Source organism: Drosophila takahashii, chromosome 3L (assembly GCF_030179915.1).
Source record: "Drosophila takahashii strain IR98-3 E-12201 chromosome 3L, DtakHiC1v2, whole genome shotgun sequence".
Classification (NCBI taxonomy): Eukaryota; Metazoa; Arthropoda; class Insecta; order Diptera; family Drosophilidae; genus Drosophila; species Drosophila takahashii.
Genome location: NC_091680.1, coordinates 5,033,826 through 5,057,888, shown reverse-complemented (window position 1 = coordinate 5,057,888; position 24,063 = coordinate 5,033,826). Strand labels below are relative to the sequence as shown.

Sequence of the window (24,063 nt, the reverse complement as noted above, 5' to 3'; positions counted from 1 at the left end):
GTTTTTTCTCCTATTTCTCAGGTAGCCTAATTTCAACGCTTCAATGCAGGCAGCACTTCAAAGTTTTTCACTATGTGGGTGTATTTTTTTTATGCTCCATACCAAAGCTTATCTGAAAAGCAGCATCAATGGCAGTGGAAAAAAGTGGGCGGGTCTCCGGAATAAGTCGACATATCTAGTGCCTGTTTTTATTGACTTTTCTTTACCTTATCTGCAATCCTTTTGCTTGGGTTTCTCTGCGTATTTCTCCCATTTCTAACCCCGCATCAATTGTGTGTTTGGCCAAGCTCTGCTCAACCGGAAAAAAATATAATAATAAATTTGTAGATAGAAAATTGAAATCATTTCCAAGAACCACATGAATTTATTTATATTTATATGCTTATTTCATAAAACATACAAAGTATAAATATTTCGTGTTTGTTTTTTATTTTCCTATTTTAATCCCCTAAAAGTATTCCATTTTAATGACCTGAATAATAGCATTTTACGCACCATTGCATCATTACTAAATTCCTAGCCTCTAAAGCTGCTCATTAATGATTGCACAATCGTGTAAAAGTGCAACAAAAGCCATAATAGTTTACCTAGCAGTTTGCACATATTTTCCATGGAAGCTAAAAAGCAAAAATGAAAAACAACATTCCTTCACAATAGCTGTAAAAAAGTGGGCGTGGAATGCGTCCATTTAATAACCGGTGGCCCAAAATGGGGGAACGCCTGCTTCCGTTTCCGCAAGAGCGTTTTACAATGAAAATGTTTGCCATATGTATGCTAATTGCTAATTGTGCCCCTCTTCGTTTCCATTTTTCAATTGCAGCTAAGAAACAGAATGGAGCTGCCATACGCACAAATAGCTTGGGTTCGGGCACCAGGACACCGCCCTTGGAACGGAAGAGCAAGCTCAGTGCCCTGGGCAGATTCTTCAAGCCCTGGAAATGGAGGCGGAAAAAGAAGAGCGAGAAGTTCGAGGCGGCCTCCAAATGTAAGTTAATAAAATATATTTATTTAGAATAATTTTATAATATATTTATGAATTTTGTATCAGCTTTGGAGCGTAAGATTTCTGTGCGTGCCAATCGTGATGAGCTAGTGCAAAAGGGGATTCTAATGCCTGAGAGTCCCCTGGGCAATATTCCAGAACCAGGTAAGTTTTAAAAAAATATTTAAATAAAATAGCCTACTTAAATAAATATAAATATTTATGAATATATACAATATGTGTAAGAAATACAAATCCGTTCTATGTGAAGCCTTTTCTCAAAACGCGAATTCTTCAGTCACACACAATTTCCTCAAATAAAATAAAAAAAAAATACAAATTTTTTTTGTTCTTCTAACTCAATATTTAAGTACAACCGCAAAAAGAAACCTCCAAGCAAAACATCAACATTTACATTTGCTGAATCTCTTAATGCGTGCCAAGCGCACAAATTAACTTGCTTATTGTTCCCACAAGTTTTGGAGACCCCTCCTCTTTTTCTCTTCCTTTGTTATATTTTTGCTTTGTTTTTATTTCTTCTTGGTTTTTTTTTCATAAGCCATGTGCAACAAAACTTTTTGTTGGCTGCCAATTGTTGGCAAGTTTTGCTTACGGCTTAACCAGAAGAAGAGCAACAAAAGCAAGCGCAAGCATAACGGAAATTGGCCATAAGCCACGCACGATATAGCCATGGCTTATAGTGTGATGTGCCCTCATCCCCTTCAAAACCCCTCCCATCTCCCCGATGTGCGTAACTAGACAGGTTAGCACTCTGCTAAATTGTTTGCTAGCCGAAGAAGAAGCGTCTTCCTTCCGCTTGAGTTGCGTAGTTGAGCTGTGACAGCTCGTCAATTGGCCAGGTTGTGGTGAAAGAAGAAAATTAATGGGGGCTACACAGTAACAAAATCTAAAATTAGTTTAGAATTTAAAAGAAATTCAGTAATATTTTCAAGGTTGGCCTAAAGATTCTGAAGAAATTGCGTTTTAATTTTTATTATACATATTTTCTACATAATATAATATTAATATTTGTGGTGAAAGCAAAAAATTATATAGAAAATTTAATTAAGCTTATTACTAGGGCTTACAGATGCTAAAGAATTCGCGTTTTTTATTTTACTTTTTTCGTTCTTGAAGAGCTAAGATTTTTCCACATAGAGTAAATATTTTTGTGTAGTGTAAAAGGCGAAGGAGTTAAGTGAGGAGACAGTGGGGGCGTGGCATCTCAAGGAGGCGCCTTGTCAACAGACTTTACGAGTCGCTGTCTCGTCGCCAAGTCGCGACTTTTCCGCTAAATGTCAATTAATCAGTGGCGGCTAATTGTCCATGCCCATGGGCAGTTGTTGTAGGCATCCAAGGGGAAACAAGACAAGAAGAAGCCTTTCCACAATAAAACGCGAAATGCATTCAAATGAGATTGTGAGAAGGGGGACGGAAAATAAAGGAGAAGGGGGAGATTTTTATGGCGAGAATCCAGAACCTACCTCAACTTTGAGCTGCTTGCGGCAGGCAAAGCAAGCAGTTTTCGGCCGCCACTCGACCACAGATGGCGCCAGTTAGGGAAAGGCTTTCTCCGAAGAGAAAGCTCTTAACAGTTGTTGCTAAGATAAAGCTTTTATGAATGGGTTTGCTATTTTAACCGGGGTTTTTGCTAATTATTTCTTGGAATTATATACTTGGAGATTTTTAAGAATTTCAAGGTTTTTTTTTCACCAGAGGTTATTTACCTTCTTCTGAGATATTTCTTTAAAAGCTTTTAAAAATAGGGTTATTATTTTAGAAAAATTAGAGAGGCTTTAGTTCATAATATTATATTTTCTAGATATTCTATTTAATTGTACTTACCTTTACAAACTTCGTACATAAAAGAAAATATAAGTATAACCTATTCTGAACGTCCAACCATTTCATTGTATTAATTCCCTGTAACTTTCTCCTACAATATAAGTAGAGAATAGTCTGCCAGCTATTTCTAAAGATTCAATTACGAATGGTCATTGGTTTCCCATTTCCCCTTGACTTTGCAGGCGAGGAGTCGTATTACAACAGCAGCAACAGCGGAGCCACCGCCAACGGCTCCCTGCTCAACTCAGCCGTCCACAATAATTCCATGAGCCAGGCCAACAATTCCATAAATGCCACCACCTACGGCACCGCCGGCAATCCGCTCATCTCCGCCGCCCAGCAGCAGCTGAACCAGGGGCTGCCCAACTCGATCTCCGTGCAGCAGTTCAACGGACAGAATCCGCAGAATGCCATGGCCAATGGCCTTGTGGGTGGCGGTTGCGGAGTGGGTGGCGGTGGCGACGGTTCCTCGGACACGTCCTCCCAAAGCGGCGGCGTTCCGCATTCGCAGTCGGCGCCACAGCAATTGGGCGTGGGTCAACCGCCTCCGCCCTTGACTCCACTGGCCCAGCACCACCAGGCGCTGGCACAGCAGCTGCAGCAGCGATTCGCCATCAGCAACAATAACGGTGAGTTTTTATTGAGAAATATTAATTACTTTTAGGATGTTATGAATGAATGAAGATTGGAGTGGAATATTGGGATTAGTTTTTTTTTAATTTATTTAGTATTAATTAAACAGGATTTTTGCAAAAAAAAATTAGGTTTCCACGTCCACTTGTCTGGAAGTTATCGAGGGTTAAATGCATTCTACATATTACTTACAAGCAGTGCAGTTTACTAAAGTGCAATGTGCACTACATTTCAAAATGCGCGCTCACTAAATGTATGGATATTATTTTCACGAAAAGACGAAAAGTATGCAATATAATATTTTTTAAAAGATGTTAAAGCAGTTTATCCTCTTAAAGCAAGCAGTTCATGCATATAAGGCGGGAACTTAAATAAAACCGAGTTCTTATATAAACGTTAAGTTAAAATTATTTAAAAAAAATGAGAAACGCCCACAAAATTACACGTTTTTTGAAGGGTAGTTGGTCCCCACAGTATGCATATTAACCATAACTTTTAAGTGACCATCGCAGTTGTCTGTTCCTCTTGTTTTCGTCATCAACATAAGCCATAAATTAGAGACACTTAAAGCCCATTTAGGCTCAGTTAACGCCTAGTTAAGGGTCACCCACGCACACACACGTTTATGTAGATATATATGCAAATACTCTATTCTTTCGTATCCGTGTTTGCTTTTTCACTTTTCAAATCTTTTCGGAGCACTTGGGGCAGTTTACGAAAAGTTTATCGCACGTTAAAGTAACTAAATGGGATTCTCAGACGGAGACAGTGGAGCTTAGATTTCAAAACTTCATATAAATTAAATATCTTACGTTTTTAGGAGATTAAAACGATTCTATTATTTTTAAAGTAGATAAATAGATTTTATATATAATATCAAAGTTTGCCATTTATCCAACAATTTATTTAAAATTATTTTTAATTCTAAAATAGATTTCACGTTTCGTAATTTTTAACTAAATATAAAAAACATCTTAAAATATACTTTTAAATTTTTTTAAAGTTAAAGTTTTAAAGTATTAAAAAAAATATTTTTTTTTAAGTTTAGATTTGTTTTAGCAAGGGCATACTGTAACTGAAAAATGTAGGGATGCCTGGCAGACTTGCCATAACACTTAAATGGGCATAAAGCGCTGCTACTGGAGAATCTCCAGAGTTTTCGGCTTCTTTTCTTCATCTCCATCTTTATATTCTTCTGATAATTAGCACAGCCTCGTACATTTATCGTCCAGTTTGTTTTCTTTTTTGATGACTATTAAATTTTCATGTCGCTGCCTTGTTGACTTAACTTTGAAGCTTTTTATTGTCGTTTGCATTTCGATGTTGCCCTCTCTTTCTGGCCGCATCTACCCCTTTCTTTCGCTCTCCCTGAGAAGCTGCAACCGGCATACGGTTACATCTCTCGCGCCCTCTCTTTCGCACAGTCTGCGCACGTTTTGCGCTTTTGTTTATTTTATATTTCGATTTCTGAAAGAGCTGGGGAGCTTACTCTTTTATCGCCACTTCCTCCATTCCCTCTCTTCGTCGCTCTCTTCCTCTCTCTTTTTTTCGTTATTATTTCGTTGGGGCATTTTTATAGGAAACCCGATTCCAATTGGATTCAGTTCTCATCCAGTTCAGTTAACATTATAACGCGTTCTCGTCGCGTCCGTCGAAAAAATATTATATATAGAAAATAATAACACAAAAAAACCAAAGAAAAACAGCCGAAAAATCAACAAAAATCGGTATAGGAAATCGTAGATATTATGCGAGTAAAGTGCTTTATAAATAATACGTAATTTACCCGTGTACATAACATAATGCATAATAATAATAGTGTAGTGGCCAATAACAATACGCAAAAGTAATTGCCGTTAAATATTTTGACCGGCCTGTTTACCTTTCGCTTTTTGTGCTTGTATTTTCGGAGTCACATGGGTGATACGCCGGTTCTCTCAGGTCTCCCTGAAATGCTCCACTCGAGGGTAAACAAACGCCGCCGACGAGGAAGTAATCGTAAACTACCTCTCATAAAATACTGCAACTATCAATCAGCCGCGAATGGGAATGTCTAGAACTAAGAGTCAAGTGTCCATTGAAATCTTGGTGAAGGATTACTAATGCATTAGCAAAAACGTTCTTAGGGTGGAACTGTTACCCTTAAAAGAGTAAAATATTGTACAACATTGCAATGGATGCAATGGATATTCTAAAACAAATCGATTAAAAAATAAAAAGTAATTTAAAATAATTTAAAAAGTGATATAATCCAAAAAATATAAAAATATCAAACAAAGAAAATTTTAAAAGAAATATTTAGAATTTTTATAAAAACTCTTCAATCTTTTACCAAAAAATTTTTTACATTACTTTTCATATTACCAAATCATGTTTTAAAGGTTACATTTTCAACCCAAAGACATTTGACTTAAAAATATATAATGTCACAATTAGTCATATTTGGAAAGATAGAAACAGGTTCAATGAAAAATTTCCATATTTTCGTATTTAAATTTAAGGAGATCTGGTTAAGAAAACGGAGCTTAAAAATTTTTCATGTTTATTTGTGCTGGTAAAAATATGTTATTTAATCGCTGGAAGTATTAAATATCCCAATTAGTCATATTGTCATCCAGTTTGTACAACGTTTTTCTTATCTCCAGAGTTTATAGCTTCATAAGAGGCTTTATTAAACAAATGGAATGACAAACACTAAAGTTGCATAGCATATTTTTAAATTCATGAAATATTTTATAAGTTCTAAAAAATTTAGGTAACTTTGCTATTTAGTTATTTTTGTTTGTTCCTAGAGGAATTTCCAGAGCTTGCAAACTAACTTTGTAGAGGCCACCTGCTTAAGTTTACCGATTTCCTTAAGGAAACCACGGCTTAAAGTTCCTTGCCAAGTCATTGCATTCTTTTCAAACCGCAAGCCCTGTCAACGAAATTTGAATAAATGCAATTTAAATTGACTGAGCAAAACAACAAAAATAAAACGAGAAAAAGTCGGGGAAAGAGAGAATGCTTCGTCAGCGCCACCCACAAAATCATAAAACAAACAACAAACCAAATGAACCAGCGGGAAAAAAGAAACAAAAATCACAAAAAAGGAAAACATTTGCCTCTTGTATTTTCCTTCGTTTCGCCGACGAACAAAGCCCACAAAAGCGAAACAAAAATATTTTTGTTCCAAAAAGGAAAAAAACACAAAAAAGGAAATTTTTGTGTAAATGCAACATGCGAGTGCATTAGGGCCGAAAAAGAGAGGAAAAGTGTAAGAAGGCAAATTAAACACGGTTGAACTTCTGCCGCCCACTTTTCCCTGACCAAACATGCAGTTTAATTTATGTATGTCTGTGAAAACAGGGTGATATCTTTTTGCATTTCTAGTTTTTAATTAAAAGAAAAAGAAAGGATTTGAAAAGGGAATTAAAATGCAGATTTCTGGCGGTCATTACTCATACGTAGTGTTCTCCAAATGTTTATTAGTTTTTTATAAACTAATACAAAAGTTTAAGTTTAAATAATATTTTTTTAATAAAAAAAATATTTTTATAATTTTTTTTAGATAGTCTAAAGTTAAAATAAATCTTATAAAAAATTTTTTTAAGAACTTTTAAAATCAAAAGCTAGACAGTTTTTAGTAACAGGACAGTCCACACGAAAAATGGCCATTTAAGGTGATGAATATAAATGCTTTTATAATCTAGCTTAGAGAAGGACACCCTAGTCCTCGTCTACAGGGTGTTGCCTTCTGGAATCCCCCTTGGGGGGCAGCCCTGCCCCATTTTCACCCCCCTCACCCCCAGCTATACGCATTGCCACGCCATAAATTGCGCTCGCCTGCACGTCAGGAAGTCGTTGGAGCTGTCGAAAAAAGGGGGGTGACGCAAAAGGGGGTTGGGGGAAATATTACAAAAAATGTAAAAGGGGGGCAGCCAGGGGCGGCGTGCACTAAACTTTAATTTTCCGCCATTCCACTTTCTGTTGACTGTTCGCTCACATTACGCATACGCAGCGTTGACGGCTGGCAAAAGTGTTGCCTGCCATTGGGCGGCTTTCTCTCTCTCTCTTGGTTTCTCTGCATTTCTCTCTTTCTCCTTCTCAATTCCGCTCCCTTTGTTTTCCTTTCTCACCGCTCTCTACATGGGTATATCCTTCTTATTTTCTCTGTCCCATTCATTGTTTTGCATTGTTTTTAAAATTCTTGCATTTTAAAATGAAGAACAATCCAGATTTTTAAATGGAAAAGCATAAAAATAGCTTATAAATATTAAATGGGCTTACTTTTAAAATTCTCTAGTATTTTGTACATTTTTTTAAAGCATTTTCTACGAGGATTTCCTGTTCTTGTAATTTTGCAACCTTTTTTTTCCCCCTTCGCGAGGTCGACCACCTTTTTCCTGTTTGTTTTCCCATTGCATCCCTGCAGTGCATCAGTGTGTGTCCGTGTGAAGAGCCTGTTTGCGAGTGTATGTGTGTTTTGATTTCAAAATCATTTGACTAACAAATTGCCATTTTTATATATTCTTTATTCTTCTTTTTTTCTGTGTTATTTGTACTTATCCACTGGGTGAATCATCGGGAGCTCAAGTTCCTCGACTTTGTGTAATAATACGGGCAGTCATCAAACTGATAGCCAATCCCGCTGAGAAAAACACTTTTGCAGTCATTGTGTTGGCCTAGGTCACGCACTTTGTAATGAGAGTGCGCCGTACAGTGAACACTCATCCCGCGACCACGGGGCGTCCAATGCTCCTGTTGCTCTGTTCTCATTTTCCCCCCGCAGTGGGACTTAACTAAGTGAGTTATGGCCATTAGTTTCATTTTTATGGCCAAGTGCTTAGAGTTAATGACCACTGAAAAGAAAAATGAAAGTTTGCTTAGATAGATAAGAGGGCATATTGAACTGCCAGACTGAAGAGATATCGACTAAACAAAGCGAAAAATATATTCTTTTATATAGGTAAATAATTTATTATGGAGCATTTGTCTTGCCACCGCTTTATCCTATAAGAATTCCATTTAGAATATAACAAATTGTTTATTTAAATGGGTTTTTTTGTATGATAACCAGATTTATTTTAAAATTGATAATGGTATTTTTCTATAACAAAAAGATTTATTTAACAATTTTAAATTTAAACTTACAAATGGAAAAATCCTAATTTTTTTATTTTCTTAACTATTAATAAAAACTCCTATAGAACTTATATATTATCAGGTTAAATATTTGCACAACAAGTCTTGGCAAACAAAAAGAAAAAAGTCCATACAGTTTATGATACAATGTTTGCTTTAGTCAGATATGAAGAATGTGTGATAAAATATTTGCCAGAGATATATAATTTATTATACAATATTTACTTTTGCCATTCCCTATATCGTATTTCCCATACCAATCTCCGCACTTTAATCTAATAAAGATTCTCTTCTTCCCTAAAATGAAATCTCATTAAAACCGCATAGCTGAAGATAAGCAATATATTGTATGTGTAGGTATATATCTTTCTTTATATAGTGTACACAATACCTAATTGAGTCAACCTGATAATACAATTAGTCGGGGGGCCAATGAAAGTGGAGTATTGTGTGTGGAAATTTCTGCTGTCTTGCCTCAAAGCGAAACTGACAACATTCGTAATCTCTGCCGGCTATTTAATATTTTCCTCGCTTCTTTTTCTCGAAGATTATAGGGAACTTACTCATCAAGGGTGTATAATAATCAAGTAACAAATTTATAAAAATAAATCCATTCTTAAAAAATTTGAATAATTTTTTAGAAAATCCAAAAAATCTTGTCACTTTTAAAAAGCTGCATTAAATTTTTGAATTTTCTATACAGTTTTATATTTCATGAATTTAAAGTTAACAAAGTTAAATTTACTAAATTTGTGAAAAGAAATAAATTATTCAAGCCTTCATGTGGGTCAACATTTTTTCACCTAATAATAAATGGATTTGATGAAGCAAAAAACGTTAAATTAATACCAACTCTTGAATTTTCCCTACGGTTTTAGTTCCAACTTTTCTGGCATTCCACCTGTATGTGGTTTTCTGGCTTTATTTGCTCTGGCTGACCGGCTCATTAGTTGAGGTCACCTGATGAATGAATTCGTTTCAATTTGTTTACCCTCCCGACGGACGGACAACAATATCTCTCTATTATAATGGAAATTAATGTGCAAGTCGCGCGGCGCTAAATCGATTTTCATTCACAGCTGTGTTTTGTTTGCCAGCGAATTTAATTTGGCTAATTAAAATCCAGAAAACAAAAAAATAACCTCTGGGTTGGGGGGCAAAGTCAATATAGTCGAATCGGGGTGACCAAATAGAGACGTGTGTTTTGCTGATGTCCAACGACCACTCCTATATTTTCATATATATATTTTTATTTTTTTCGGTTGCATGTCCGACGCTCGTAATTCCGACATTTGGATATCCGGTTCCTGTTCACCAGACAACAGCAACAGCAACACATGCAAATGACTAAACAGGGTTCGCTTTCGCATTTTTCTTGCCTTCTTACCTTAGAGCGCTTTTCCTCTCTGTTGTATTTCCACTTTTCCAGCCGCTGGGTGGGTGGTTCGGCTAATTTGTTGTTCAAATTTATATTTCTCCGGATATATACACAAGTATTTCGGCCGTCTCCTCGAGCCTCGAGCTCATTAATTAGGAAATTCTTTTCGCCGTTTTTCCGATTTATTGTTTTCGCATTCCCATTCCCCCAGTGTAAACATATTGTTAAAGGCGAAGCCAAAGAGCAAATGGGCGAAAAACAAACTGAACAGCACACAAAAATCTTTCATTTTTTCATTTTTCATTTCACAAAAATACACTACTAATTTTTGGGAGTGAATGTTTATTTGGAAAAGGGTAGAAAATGCATTAATTTTATAGTAAAAATATTAATAGGACTTCGTTAACAAAAAGTGTAAAATTAAATATTTTAAATAATTTTTAAAAATAATATATTTATTACTTTTTATTTATTTTGGTATTTATTTTATTATTTTATTTATATTGCTTTAAAATTTATTTTTATAATATAATTATAATAATTAATATTGGATTTTTATATGACTGATTCAACTTCAGTGTCTAGAAAATTTGTTTTATGGTTATATATTTTTTTTAATTTGTAGGGTATTTTAAATTCGCTTTCCCACTTATAATTTCACTTCCTCCACTTGCTACTCATCTCGCATTTCGCCATCTTCGCTCCAGTGATGGCAACAATTTCGAGATACATTTTTAAAGGCGCCATAAAAGTCGAATGATGACAATGTCAATGTCTTGCCCCCGCCCCCGGCCCCCCGTTGAAATTTTTCACCTCTCTGGAAGCATCGGGCATGTGCTACTGACCTCCAGCCGGGGCTATAAAATCCACACGGCGATACGAGAAGCGCGGGAGGGGTTATTTGAGGGGGTTTTTCGGAGAGATATGGAAGAGATATTGGTACCAGAATGTGGGCGCCATCAATTATAATTCTCGCGCGCAAAAAATTCACTTTTATGGTGGCGTATACTTGATGTGGTCGCTCGGTCGTTCATTCGTTGATTTCCCATGTTTGATTTTCGTTGTTGTTGTCTGCCGGTTTAATTATGAACAATTGGCTGGCGAGAAATTTGTCTCACTGCAACTTCCGGTATTTCATTTCTCATTATTCAAGCTTATTTATTCCCGTAGAATCGTAGAACCGCATTGAATGAAGTAAAAGTCCCATTACCCGCAGTTTGAATTCAATTTAAATTGAAAATTTTGTGGGTGGATTTTTGATCAATGCAGTCACTGTTTTTCCGCCTCTTTTTTATACGTATATATAAGCTTTTCATTTCTGGCATCGGTCGCCGTGCCTGTCGCATTGGCTTTCGGATAATCTTTATCAATTTGGGCCACTGACAGTTTCTCGGCTAGTGTGTTGTTTTTGTTTGTGTCTGACGCTTATTTATGGACAATGGGCTGCTTGTTTAAGCAAATATGGCCACAATTCAGTCCAGTGGCTTTCAAGTGGGCAGCATTGCCATTTTAAAGTTTCCACTGAAATTTAAACCATGTGTGTAAAGTGGTCATGAGTGTTTTTTTGAGAGGCCAATGGTTGATTGCGTAAAATAGATTAGAAAGTGCGATGAATAACATTGTGATAAATAAATTAAATCAATTATTGAAATATTTAGAAATTCTCAAGAATTCGCGTTTTGAGTTTTTGGCAATCGAATTCATTGGAAAAATTCCACAAATTATTTCAATGAATGAATCATCTGAAATTAATGACATTTATTTACTGTGAGTTTAACAACCAATTTAAACTCGAGACTTGGACGCATTTTGATCCCCCGGCTATAAATATATTTCCCGAGTAAATGCCCTCGCCTATTCGTCTCTTTCAACATAAAGTCATCCAATTTATCAACCCCAAAATGTATATAAAATACAAGCACAAAAAGCGTTTACAGCTTCCTTAAATGTTTATGATTAATTTCACATAATTATTAATACAAATTTTAATTGGTTCCTGCTGGCGTGTCAGAGATTCTCTTTTGTGATACTATAAATTAAAATTCACAAACCACAACAACTGCACAATCAAGTAAAATAAATTATAAAATGCAAACGCACAATTGAAAAAAGCAACAACAAAAAGACGAGGAGATATAAAAAAGCAACGAGTGAAATCATCGAGAATGAGCAAATTTTCCACAATCATCGCACACAGATAATACCAAGAAAAGAGAGCCAAATAAGGAAAGGCAATCAGAGAGGCAACATAAGAAACGCAAACCAATTTTAAGTGATAATCAATATAACAAAAAAAGAGCACAAACGTAAAGCGAAATCAAATTGAAGGCTTTATTAGCTATAGACAACAACACCAATCAACTACAAAACACCAATCAACAACTAGAATTTTGTGATAAAGTCAAGTGTAAATCAAAGTGTGTGCGTGTGTAGTAATAAATAAAAGTTTCATGGGGCTTATTGCATAAATTCCCATTTAACCGTTAACCGTTAAGAGTGATAAGGTCCGACGCTAAGGTCCCATAAACGCAGATTGCGTGCTAAATAATATAATACATGCTCCTGAAAAAAGACACCGTGAGCTGCGAACCGGCGAAAGATTAAGTTTATATTCCCATAACTGCCATTTTCCACTCACTTTCCCAATGTCGTTCACTTTTCCAAGACTCCAAAATCAACAACTACCAAAACAACGCCAACAAAATCACCAATAACAACAACTTTAACAAATCGAAACAACAACAAAAAAATTCGAAAGGATAAGAAGTTAATTGAGAGACAAGCGAATCAGCTTGAAGGGCGACATCAAAGCCACGCTGATGATGGGCTACATCATGGGTTGTGCTTGTTTCAAAGGTAGGAAAGAATCAAGTGCCGAATACGAGTATGTGAATACACAGAAAAAAAAGGTTTAAAGTGATATTAAGTAATATTTATAAATCATGATATTCTTTTTAGACGACCGTTTTACTAGATATTCAAATTTAACTGGCTAACTTTTGAGTTTTCCATATTACTTTTAATTTTTCCATATTTATTTATTTATGCGTAATGCATTTTTATTTGATTGCGATTAAGAACTCTATTTTTTTCCAGATTTTCGGACAGGGGGAAAATGTTACAAAACAAAACATTATTCGGAAAATTATAATCATTACTACAAGTGTATTAATTCTTTATGCAATTTCCAGAAATTTTAAATTATAAAAAATGGCTTTTAATCTATTTCATTAAAACAAATTTTTGTTTACCAGTGTAAAGTGGAATGTGAAGAGGATGCGAATGAGTATGTGAATTGAGTGGTAAAGGCATGTGGAATATTTCCAGGAATGAATTAAGGAGTGCATTGGTACTCATGAATGAATAGATGGCTTATTTAAGTTAATTTGTTAAATTTAAGCTTAAACCCATTAAAGACATACATTTTTAAGTGTCATCTAAATTCTTCACTTTTTATAAAAAAAAGTTTAACGATAACTAATAGTAAAGTCAATAAAAAGTTTTTCTTTAAAAGTTTTTACAAAATACTGTGTGTTTCCAAAGAAGTTGGATTATAGCTATGGTTGAGTTATAAAAAGTTCTGGGCTAATTGAAAAAAAAAGTTTCTTTAAGTTTTGTGGTAGTTGTCAGTTATATAGTATCTTTCAGTCGATCCCCTTTCCATCCAAATGCATTTCAACTGTCAATCGTCAACCTGTCAACGACCACCCACGAATTTCCCATCTCACTCGTTTGGTTTTTCCTTCCGCTCATTAGGCGGCTCTCAAAGAAAAGGGGGAAAATCTCAGGAAAAAAAGAATTGCAGCTTGAGGCTTTTTGTCACGCTTTTTCGGTTTTTCTCGCATTCTGCTGCACACGCATTTTCGCATTTTTCTATGCAACGTCACCGACGACGTCACACAAGTGGAAATGAGAGCCTGCGCTCTGCATCCTGCGCGCTCTTTATCCTCATTTTCCTCTCTCGCACTGTTAAGTTTTTCTACTCAACATTCCCTTAACAGTGATTTATAACATTTTTTATAGCAACTCGATTATTTTGGTTTTTTATGCATTTCGCTTGGTGATTTTCTACTGTGCTTTTTGGTTTTTCGCTGCTTTTCATGGTTTTTACTACTTTTTTCTTTCTTGTCCTGTCGGTCTTTATTTTTTGTGACCCTGTGTGTGTAAATTACTCGATAGCCTTTTTGAGTGCAATGTGATTTTTATGTTGCCTTTTGCACTTTCCTTGTTGTTTTCTAGCCGAATGTTTGTGGATTTTTCGGGGGGTGTAATGGTTCAGTCCTTGAGTTTGTTTGTCTGGTTAGATTGGGATATGAAAGGTATATAACGTATACGTGGCGGTGGCTTGATTTGTTTAGAGGTGAAGTGCATTCTCTGCTTACCTTGTGGTTCTACTGTTTGTCCTGATTGTCAGTCAAGCTTAGCCTTGCATTATTTCATTGTTTGATCGGTGGTTAGTTTGGGGTTAATCCTAATTGAATGTTAGTTTTAATAGCCCGAAAAAAATAGGTAACACTTTACAAAAAAAGGTTCTAAAACTATTTGAAGATATCTTTTGTTCAAGGGTATATAAATAAATATTGTATTTTATTATTCTCTTATTCTAAAAGTTTATAGTTTAAAATAAATCCATTTAAATTCAATTTTGAAAGCCATTTTTAGTTAATTTTATTTTTATTAAGATGCCGGACTTGTTCTTATTCACTCATTTGTAGGTACTGAAATATTTCGTGTATTCCTACTTTATTTTTAACACCTGGAATTCGAAATTCTTTGTGAATGGTTAGCATTCTCCAACCATCTCGTTTGAGGCATTTCCTGTGACCTGCGATGGCTGAGAATGCCTTTGGGCACTTAGCAGCCTCCTTTCTCCCGCTTTCTCCACCTTTATCTCTTGGCTTTCTCCCCCTATAAGCTGTTCTTTGCTTTTGCATTCCATAAGCCACAAAGTATGAGTAAGCACTTAACCCTTTTCTTTGCCCGCTGCTTTCTCTCACCCCTTTCTTCACTCTCTCTCTCCTATATTTTCTCTGGCTCTCTTGCATTCCTGACACGCATTGCAAGTCTAACCTTTCACATTTATGCGTTGCACACGCCCATTTCCGCCCACTTTTTCTCTTCTAGTTAGTTTTATTCAATTTTTTCGCTATTTTTACTGATGCAATTTTACAGCGGAAGCGAGGAAATCGAGACAACCGTAGAGAAAGTGAGAGAAGAAGGGGGTAAGAAGGGGTTTAGGAAGGAGGTGAGGAAGGGGTTTTGAAGGGGGTGAAGGAGGCTGCCTAAGTGCTTCGCCCATTAAAGTATGCAATCATTTTGCGGTTAGTTGCCCTTGTCTTCCTGCCCCTTGAATCACCCCCTTCGCCACCGCCACTTATCTTCTCCAGTTTCCTTAACCCCTTTTGCCCCTTTAGCAATTTCCCCGCTTTTACGGCTGCATAAATTTCGCCTCTGGCATTCGCCTTTAACCACTTTGCTAATCCGTTGTAAGGTCGCCACTTTCTTGACGGGATTAACCCATTCCAAGGCGTTTTCTCAGTTATTAACAAGAGCAGTAATTTAATTGACTAGCTAATAAAATAGATTATTCCCCACAATCTCTAAAAAATATACACAATATTTATATAAATAAATAAATAATTTTTCTTGAAATACATAATAAATATTATTCATTGTAATCCGTTTGATTTCTTCTTGAAATCCGATATTTCCCTCACTAAATGGAATAAAAAAATCTTTTTCATCTTTGACATTTGTGCCATATTTTTCGCTTTGACGTTTTTTCTGTGGGCCAAGTTCATTCATAAACAAATTAGTGGAATGTTCGCTTCTTCTTTTAAGTCTATGCCCCCACAATTAAATCGAAAACACAACCCACCCGCACCCCCTTCGGTTTATATCCAATCCCCTCTCACAAAAGTCGAACACCCGTAGAAGCTACGTATAAATAAATAAATAAACAAGCGTTTAATTGAACCGGAAATTATTGTGTGTGGGTGGGTTGTGTGAGTGTGTGAATGCTGCTGCTGCTTCTTCTTCATTCAGTTCTTATTGGAATTTGTTGTTCACTTTTATTTAGTTTTATCCCACAGCTGTTGTTGTTTGTTCGCATTGCGTTTTAGCTCTTCAACTTGTGTTTGCCCAGTTGGTTTATCGTAGTTTGTAAGAGAGAGAGAGGGGTATGTGTGTTCTGGAAGGGGAAAGAGATGGGGGACTAGAGACGTTTTCTCGCTTCGGGGCAACAAAAATATATACATGTTCCCTGATTAGTTTTATTCTCGGTTCTCCTAACAAGTGCCAGAGATTTAAGCTGAAATAGGATTATGTAGTAAAAGTTTTGGGAATATTTATCGTTTCACTTTAAGAGGGTTGTCTTGCAATTAAAGTTTATCCGAAGGTTTATGTTCAGTTTAAATGGGTTAACTATAATCTTTTCAATCTTTTATCTTATAAATAGTTTTCTTGTGGCATTTAAATAGATTTATTAGATTGCATTTATTAGTTTAGAAAACTACTTTTTCTTTTATTATTTAATTTTTTTTATCACAACTTAACTTATTTTTTAAAAATACAATTATGGATATTTTCTCATAAAGTTTTTTTATTTATCATAAAATTTTTTTTTAATATAAATCCATGAAATTAAATCATTAATTAACTACATTGTTAACTACATTCACCATTTTAATTAAAATAGATTTGATTAATTGAATTGTCTGCTAGGCATTTAAATCATCAAATAAAAATTTCGAGAGCTTTACAGAGAATCTAGCATTCATCGTTTACATTGAGAATAGGGATTCCCCCCACTAAATCCCATTAATATTCAACCCCTCGCATTAGCGTGATATTTTCAATTTCCTTGTGTGTGTTTATGTGTGGGTGTGTGTATCTGTGTGTTCTGGGTATCTTGCAGCACTTTCTGGTAAATTACAGTTGACAGTCGTTGCATGTTCGACTTGCGATACTCGACAGTTGCCATTTCCATTAATGGCTACTCTCAGCCACGCCCCCAACTTGTTGAATTAAATATAATTTGACGTTATTTATTTGACTGGAGCAATTCGAGGAGCTATTCGGGTATCTCAGCACCCTAATTACCCAGCTGAGAAGGCTATAAAATATCCTGAGGACATCGAATGCCACTTTAGTATCGCCGAAATGTCTCGAATTGTCACTGCTTTTAATAGAACGGTTGTGGAATATTTTCGAAAAACAAGTCTCAATGGTTTCGGCCTGCTTTACTTTATACGAAAACGTCGAATTCAGCGAATCTTCTGGTTTTTGTTTATTAGCTTTGGCATACTTTTTGCTGGTTATGCAGTGTTTGAAATGATTCTGGAATTTCTCAGCTATTCAACTATTGTGGATCTTTCGGAATTAAGGGTTTTGGAAGAGGAAATGAGTTTTCCTGAGCTAAAAATATGTAGTGGCTATAGATTTAGTCGCAGGAAAATGCTAAGTTATGCTAGTGATTTAAAAAGTTCTTATAATAAATCGATGGATTATTGGTTCGAGAAATTGTCATTGCTTTCGGCTTATTTTGATCTTTTATCTGTAAAATCAGAGGAGGTTAAGGATATAAATACCTTACTGAATATAAGTAATATTACTTCAATTTTACTAAGTTTAACTCCCGCCTGTGAAACTCTAATACTAAAATGTGAAATTAATCATATAAAAGTGAATTGTTCAGAATTATTTATATTAAAAGCTTATAGCGAAGGTAATTGTTGTGTTTTAAACAGGAAAAATCTCACAGGAGAACTCTCGCTTTTCCTCGACTCCTCACAAGAAGATGCACATCCTTTAAAGGATAATTTCCCAGGGTTTAGCGTCCATGCTCCAAGTTGGCTGGGTAGAATTAGCATTAACCCTGGTGAAAAAGCAGCTGTGGAAATAGAAGTTATGGAACTTCAGGGAAATTCACAATTAAAAGAGTATGCCATAGAAAAGCGAGGTTGTTATTTTCCTCAAGAGGGCGAAAGTAGGGAGAAGTGCCTTCACGGTTGTAGAACAAAAGCCACGCTAATTAATTGCCAGTGTGTGCCATATCCATTTGAGTTAAGCAAGGAGAACTTTAAGCATTGCACTTTGGAGAATATAACTTGTTTGCAGTTGGTAGAGGGTAAGTCTCGCTTATTTCTCTGTTTAAATAATAAAATAATTTAATATTATTTAAATAAACCCAGAAAACTGGTCACCAGCTCAGTGTCGCCAGTGTCTGCCTCTCTGCAATCAATTGTTTTATAGATTAAACAAACATATCCTGGGACATTTGCATCCTTGGCGCAGTGAATTGAATTTTAAATTTAAAACATCACGACGCCAGTTGTACAAAACAAATATACTCTACCATTGGTATCAGATGTTGTGTGAGTTTGTTTTAATTTTTAAAATAATACAAATTAAATTTAAATATATATCTTTAATTATATTTAACCACAAAGCAAACATTGGCGGCGTTCTGGGCATTTGCATTGGCTGCTCTTTCATCAGCGGCTTCGAGTTGATCTACTTTATGGTCTTTCGCTTCTGGTCCAACTATCTTCGGCAGCAGCCAGAGATTTAATTAAGTTAAATGTTACACATACGCCATGTGGGCTCAAATTTGCTGTTGTGATTTATCTCGGTGACAACGTGCGAGCGACAGGGTCGCATTAATCTTGATGACTTGAATTGTAACTGAGGCGAAATAAATGAGCGAAAAAAAGGGTGGAGGTGGGTTGCTGTGTTGTGGGTGGGTGGCTGTAGCTTAGCTGTGGAGTGTGCCGATCATCAAGGTTAAGTGGTCTGCTGAGCCCGCTTTTCATCGTCTCGGCTTGTTCGCAGTTCGTCGCCTGGGGGGCCACTTGATGACTACTGAGCGCCAACAAAAAGATACACAAAAATGTGTCTCCTTGTACATAAACTGCAAAAAAATATTTTACTTTACATTGAATATGATTTGTAGATCAGGATTAGCCACATTCAAACCAGAAAAATCCGCATGATAATATATATTTTTATTCTTTTTGATGGAATAGGTAGTTTACGTTGAATCTAAGGTGAATTTTTAATTTAAGTTGGGAAATAATATTAATGAATAATATTTATGTCCCGCATTTTTATATAATTTCTTGATAAAACATCCTTAATTTCATTGTAAATATTTTTATAATAAATTGGGTAGAAATATTTCTTACAATACTTACTAATTTAGACCATACCAATATTTTAATAAATATTTATTATGATTCTTTTTGAAAAAACTTTTTTATTTATACTATTTTAATATTTTTACTTTTTTAAGCCAGTAATTTTTTTTATTAAACTCCTCATTAAAGATATTCTTTAATGTTATTTTCTCTCAGTGAATATTGTGCGAGTGTGAATGCCTTTCTTAAGTGCACTTCAGCGTGCGTTTTACTGTATTGATTTTTTCTCAACCTACTTGTCAACTTTTGAATAATAAAATTCTTTCTTTTTCTTTCATTGCAGGTGAGTTTTCCCAAGAAAATTGTCTCGCGACTTTTATATGGCGTAAGTTTTATAACGTTTAAAATTTAAATTTCTAAAAACCTAGTTAACAGAAAATGTTACTAGGCAGCCGAGTAACAGGTGAAAGCTTCGAAAAGCTTTTTAGAGTAAGAAAATTAGCTAAGAACGATTTTCTTGGACAAGCTTTAGGGAAAAGCTTTTCATCTTAGCTCTCGAGTTGTTTTAAACAAAGTATAATTTTTATGGACCTTTGCGGATTATCACAAATCATGTTCAATCAATTGAAAATTAAGACAGAGAAGGTCTACAAAAAAATCTCAAACCATGAATTATCAAAAATCTGGTGATAAAAACTGCAATCTAAGCACGGAGTAAAATCTAGGAGCTGCCTTTACACACCCACCCACATTTAATAGCCTTCTGGCGGTTCAGAAAAAAACAGTGAGCAAGGCGAATGTCTCCATTAATTTTAAAACCGCCAACTTATCAGGGCGGCGGCGTCATGGTCCTAAGTGATTTCCCAAGCTTCGTTGATTTACGGGGGAAAACGAAGCAGCGGATATCTGTTCTATTTTACACACATAGTAGATCCACTAAGCGCAAGGACATGCGATGCCATGTCCTTCACCTTCCTCTCATTGCCTCCAAAAACACAAAAAAAAAAGAAGCGAAAAATTTATACATAAATATCTCCGAGCGGAGGAACCTTCGGCATTCCTTTTAAAGTATTCCGTATGCGGCGGCGGCTTGTCCTGACATTATTATTTTTTATTTCTCTCCCCGGCTGATGAGCCTCTCTGATCAAAGGCATTCCGAACTGGCTTTTCCGGGCAACAGTTTTCGGGGGAAAATTCAATTGGTCCCGCTTAATGTGTCACATTACAGTCAATTCGAGTAGTTCGATTTAGCGGCAACTAATTTCGGATATTTGAAAAGTCCCCCAAGTTTAAGTGGGTATGCTTTGAAAATAGCTCTTAGTTTTTAGGGGGAAAATAATTGTAATTTAATGCTGGTTTTTCAGTTATTTATTGTATGGAGTTGTAAAAATGTTTAAGACAAAGCAAACAAAATAAATATCTTTAGGTTCGACTCCCACATTTTTAATAAACACAATTCTGGTAAAAATGTTTTTTTTTTAACCATATAAACCCCCATATTTATAATTTTTCATAAAACATATTTATGCATTTTTTTAAATTTTAAAAACGAATATTTTAAACCTCCCAAATAAAAATGTTATGATGAGGACTATCATCTTACTAAAAATCATAAGAAACATGAAAATTGTCTTCTATTTTAGCTAAGAAAAAAATCCTAAAAGCGCAATTTCAGTTAGCTTAGAAATTTAAGGTGTGAAAAACTTGTTTAATTTCTTCACAAGTGACCATTGTTACCATTAGCAACATGTGCAAAAAACGTATTTCTAAAGGTCTGTGTGTGTGTGGGCGGCAGAAGAAAAGTTTTCATTGCAAACTTGAAATGAAATTGGTTCAAATTAAACATTTCGAAGAGCTTAAACTTGCGCCTCAAATTGCCTGCCATTGTGTTCGCCGCTCGACAAACTCCGATCGGATGTGGGCTCCAAGGACATTTAGGCAAACCCGAAAGCAACCCCCTTTCTCAACAGAATCCTGCATCGATGTTGACTGTCTCATTTGCATAATTCTAATATGGAACATTTTTGGCCAGCAGCTCCCTCAACTGTCCACCTACTGAAACACACACACGTACTCGGTTCCTCGTCGTCCTTTGGCAGGAGATTTGCATAAATAAAAGCGTAGTTGTGCCTCCATGTCGTCCTTGTCAACGTAAATTACGGCCATTTGATTTCGGCAATTACAACGCATTTTTGTGCAACAATTTTCCACAGAAAATCCCCTTCACCCACCTTTTCTGATTTATCTATTTTTTCTTCCAGGGCAATTTCAATTTAAGCTCCTGCTGCTCTCACTCAGCTTCGACATGTTGGCCAAGTTAATTATGAGCTTATCCTTGGACTTGTCTGCAGTCGACTATATTTATTGTCGCCGTCTGTTCTGTTCTGTCTGCCCAACTTCCTCTGTGATTTTTCCATTGTTCGCGGATATTTTCCTGCAACCAAGTCGCAGCAATTTGGCTCGAGTCCCAAAAAAAAGAAACGAAAAAATAAAGCAAGGTAGACAACCTTGGCCATGGGAAGGGCTTTCCATTTATCTATTTAGTATTTTTCGTGACTTGTTTTTTCGGACTATTTGCATTTTGCGGGCGGAAAATGAGAACGAAAATGATTATCATTTGTTTTCGTTAAGTTGGCTAAAACCAAACTGTCCAGAGAGCCAACAAGTTGTGGCAGCTCATAAAAATGAATTACGTGCGACGGGCGGTTCCAAGGATTCTGTAGTTTATCTAAGCTTTTCCCCTACTCAACCTTTTCCTTTTCCTAGGATTTTTCCTAGATTTCCGGGGATAAGTTTGCGGTGGTAGTGGGGTTTTTTGGGCATAAGGAGCATAAAGAGCATATTCACGTTGGTTGTCCCATCATATGGGACAATTTTGTTGTGGTTTAAAGGAATGCAAATTGAATTTGCTGGGGGTAAATTTATGTATGAGGAAATTCGTAAAATATACGCTTGATTTAAAAGCCATACAGGATGGAAGTTGTAATAAATGTATTTCCATATTTTTCTCATCAATTTATGCACGGAAGTTATTACGAAGGATATTTATTTGTTTCTTTTTAGTTTATTATTGTAAATAAATATGTAAATAAATATCGAATTATTCTTTGCAAAAATAGATTTTTTGGATTTAAATATTAATTTGTAATCTTAGTTGTTAAGATTTAATATTTTTTTGAATATTAATATTTATAATATTATTAAATAAGATTAAATCTAATTTCTTTTTTTATTCTCTCCCTAAAATTAAATTCTTTGATTTAAAATGTAAAAGTAAGTTGCGTATTCTCCTTTGGCGCACCAACTTGAATCGTTTCGTCCAATTACAAAAAATAATTCAAAATAATTTGTATCGATTTGGTCGTAAGAGCTCTTCCCGTTTTTTATTCGCTTTTCGCATTTTTCCCCTAACGACTATTTGGCCTGCATCAATTTCTCCTTTGCGATTTACATGATTTTGCTTTGCCGACGACTTTCCAATCCGCTTTTCCGCTTTCCCCGCCCCGCCGATCCCCTTGACCATTGTGTAAGTCCCGGAGTCTTATGCAAATGCTTTCAGGGACGACGAGTCCTCTCAATCGTGGAGGGATTCCTGTGCTGTCGTCCTGTCCGTTCAATCAAAGTTGACATTCCCTGGCGGGAACAGGACTCCAGGACTCGGGACTCGTCCCTGTCATTGTCATTTTCATTCTCTGTGTGCGTTGAGTTTGTCGAGTGTGGGCGCTTTAAAGCGATTTTATTTATGCAACGGCATGTGCCTGCTGAGCTGAGTTCTTAACCGAATTTCGCATGCAAATTTTGCACGTGCGCCTCCATCTTTGTGTGCATTTAATTATTAAAATTTAATTTGACCAATTCTCCGGCTTGCTTTTTGTTCAACCCCAAAATCAGGTTGGAAACTACTCTAAAATTGAGGACACCCTCTCGAATTCTTTGTCTACCAGGCAAACAACCTGTTTGCATCCTCTGAAGAAGCAAAAAAAAAAGAAATCTAAAATATGACCCGAAATAGTTTCTTTTTTTAGAGGAGAATATGGTGGCACATCATTGTTATTCCTGTTGCTCTTCTCTTTTAGCTGATAAATTTTTGATAACTTGCGTCACTGGCATTTTTAATGCAAAAGAGGGAGCATTTTCTCCTGTTTTTAAGAGAAACAGTTAGCATTTTAAGAGAGCCAAAAGCTTTTCCCATTTTCCCAGCACGTGCCGATTTTGTCGGCGAAAAGCGAATTCAAGTTCAAGTCGCACAACATTGAAAGCCAAGTTCACAGGCTCCAAGGCTCCCGCTCCCTCGTCGCCCTCTCTCTTTCTAGCCGTGTCATGCTCTCTCTTTCCCTTTCGCTGACTATGTATTTTTGTGATTATGTAAGCAGTTTCTGTGTTGTTACAGCTATTTGTTCCTTGTTGTTTTTTATTTACAACAATATTAGAAATGGGCTATTGGAATATTAAAACAAAAATTTAGAAATATTCTTAGCAATAAACTTTGCCAATTTTGTTAATAAAAAAACTTAAATTAAATGGGTGCAAAAAATTTTTAAATTAACATGCCTTTATTAATTTAATATAATTTAAAAATTTTGTAACTAAGGAAAAAATCGGGGCTTTAATTACTAACATTTTACTACAATTTTTATAAAAAGTCTTTTAAAAAGTCGACATAACTTATTAGTTTTTTGCCATCAGTTGTTTATTTTTCTTGTCCTTTTTCATTATTGTTTGAGGCCGAAAATTTTCAATTGCATTTTCTGGTATTTATTTTTCATTTTCCTTGGCATTTTGCTCGATGCTGGCAGCCGTCCTTTTTGTGATTCCTCACCAGCTATCTGTTGTTTGTTGTGTTTTTTCCTTTTGGCCTTCTTTTGGCCGCTTTCCCCCTTTTATTTCCCTTGTCAATGAGCACAACAAAGCGGAAGGACGCCCGCCGCCATAGTTTTCCCCGTCTCCTTCTTTGTTCCAGCTGG

At 35.7% G+C, this 24,063-nt stretch overlaps 2 protein-coding genes across 14 annotated transcripts in view; both read left to right on the top strand.

Moving 5' to 3' along the window:
* The window catches only part of LOC108066035 (protein nutcracker), a 107,429-nt gene that overhangs the window by 44,678 nt on the left and 38,688 nt on the right, over positions 1–24,063 (top strand). For 12 of the 13 annotated variants that reach the window (XM_044394367.2, XM_044394368.2, XM_070215320.1 and 9 more), the window contains 3 exons: positions 821–985; positions 1,049–1,147; positions 3,010–3,456. In XM_044394367.2, coding sequence (XP_044250302.1) covers positions 821–985; positions 1,049–1,147; positions 3,010–3,456 — 711 coding nt within the window. Of the gene's footprint in view, positions 1–820; positions 986–1,048; positions 1,148–3,009; positions 3,457–5,082; positions 5,307–11,973; positions 12,819–24,063 lie in introns of those variants that run through there. The other variant, XM_017154353.3, reaches the window with a different exon arrangement.
* On the top strand, positions 17,124–18,534 carry ppk27 (pickpocket 27). The gene is made up of 3 exons (XM_017154344.3): positions 17,124–18,090; positions 18,155–18,337; positions 18,413–18,534. Exons 1-3 carry the CDS (start codon positions 17,124–17,126, stop codon positions 18,532–18,534), a joined length of 1,272 nt encoding a protein of 423 aa, XP_017009833.3.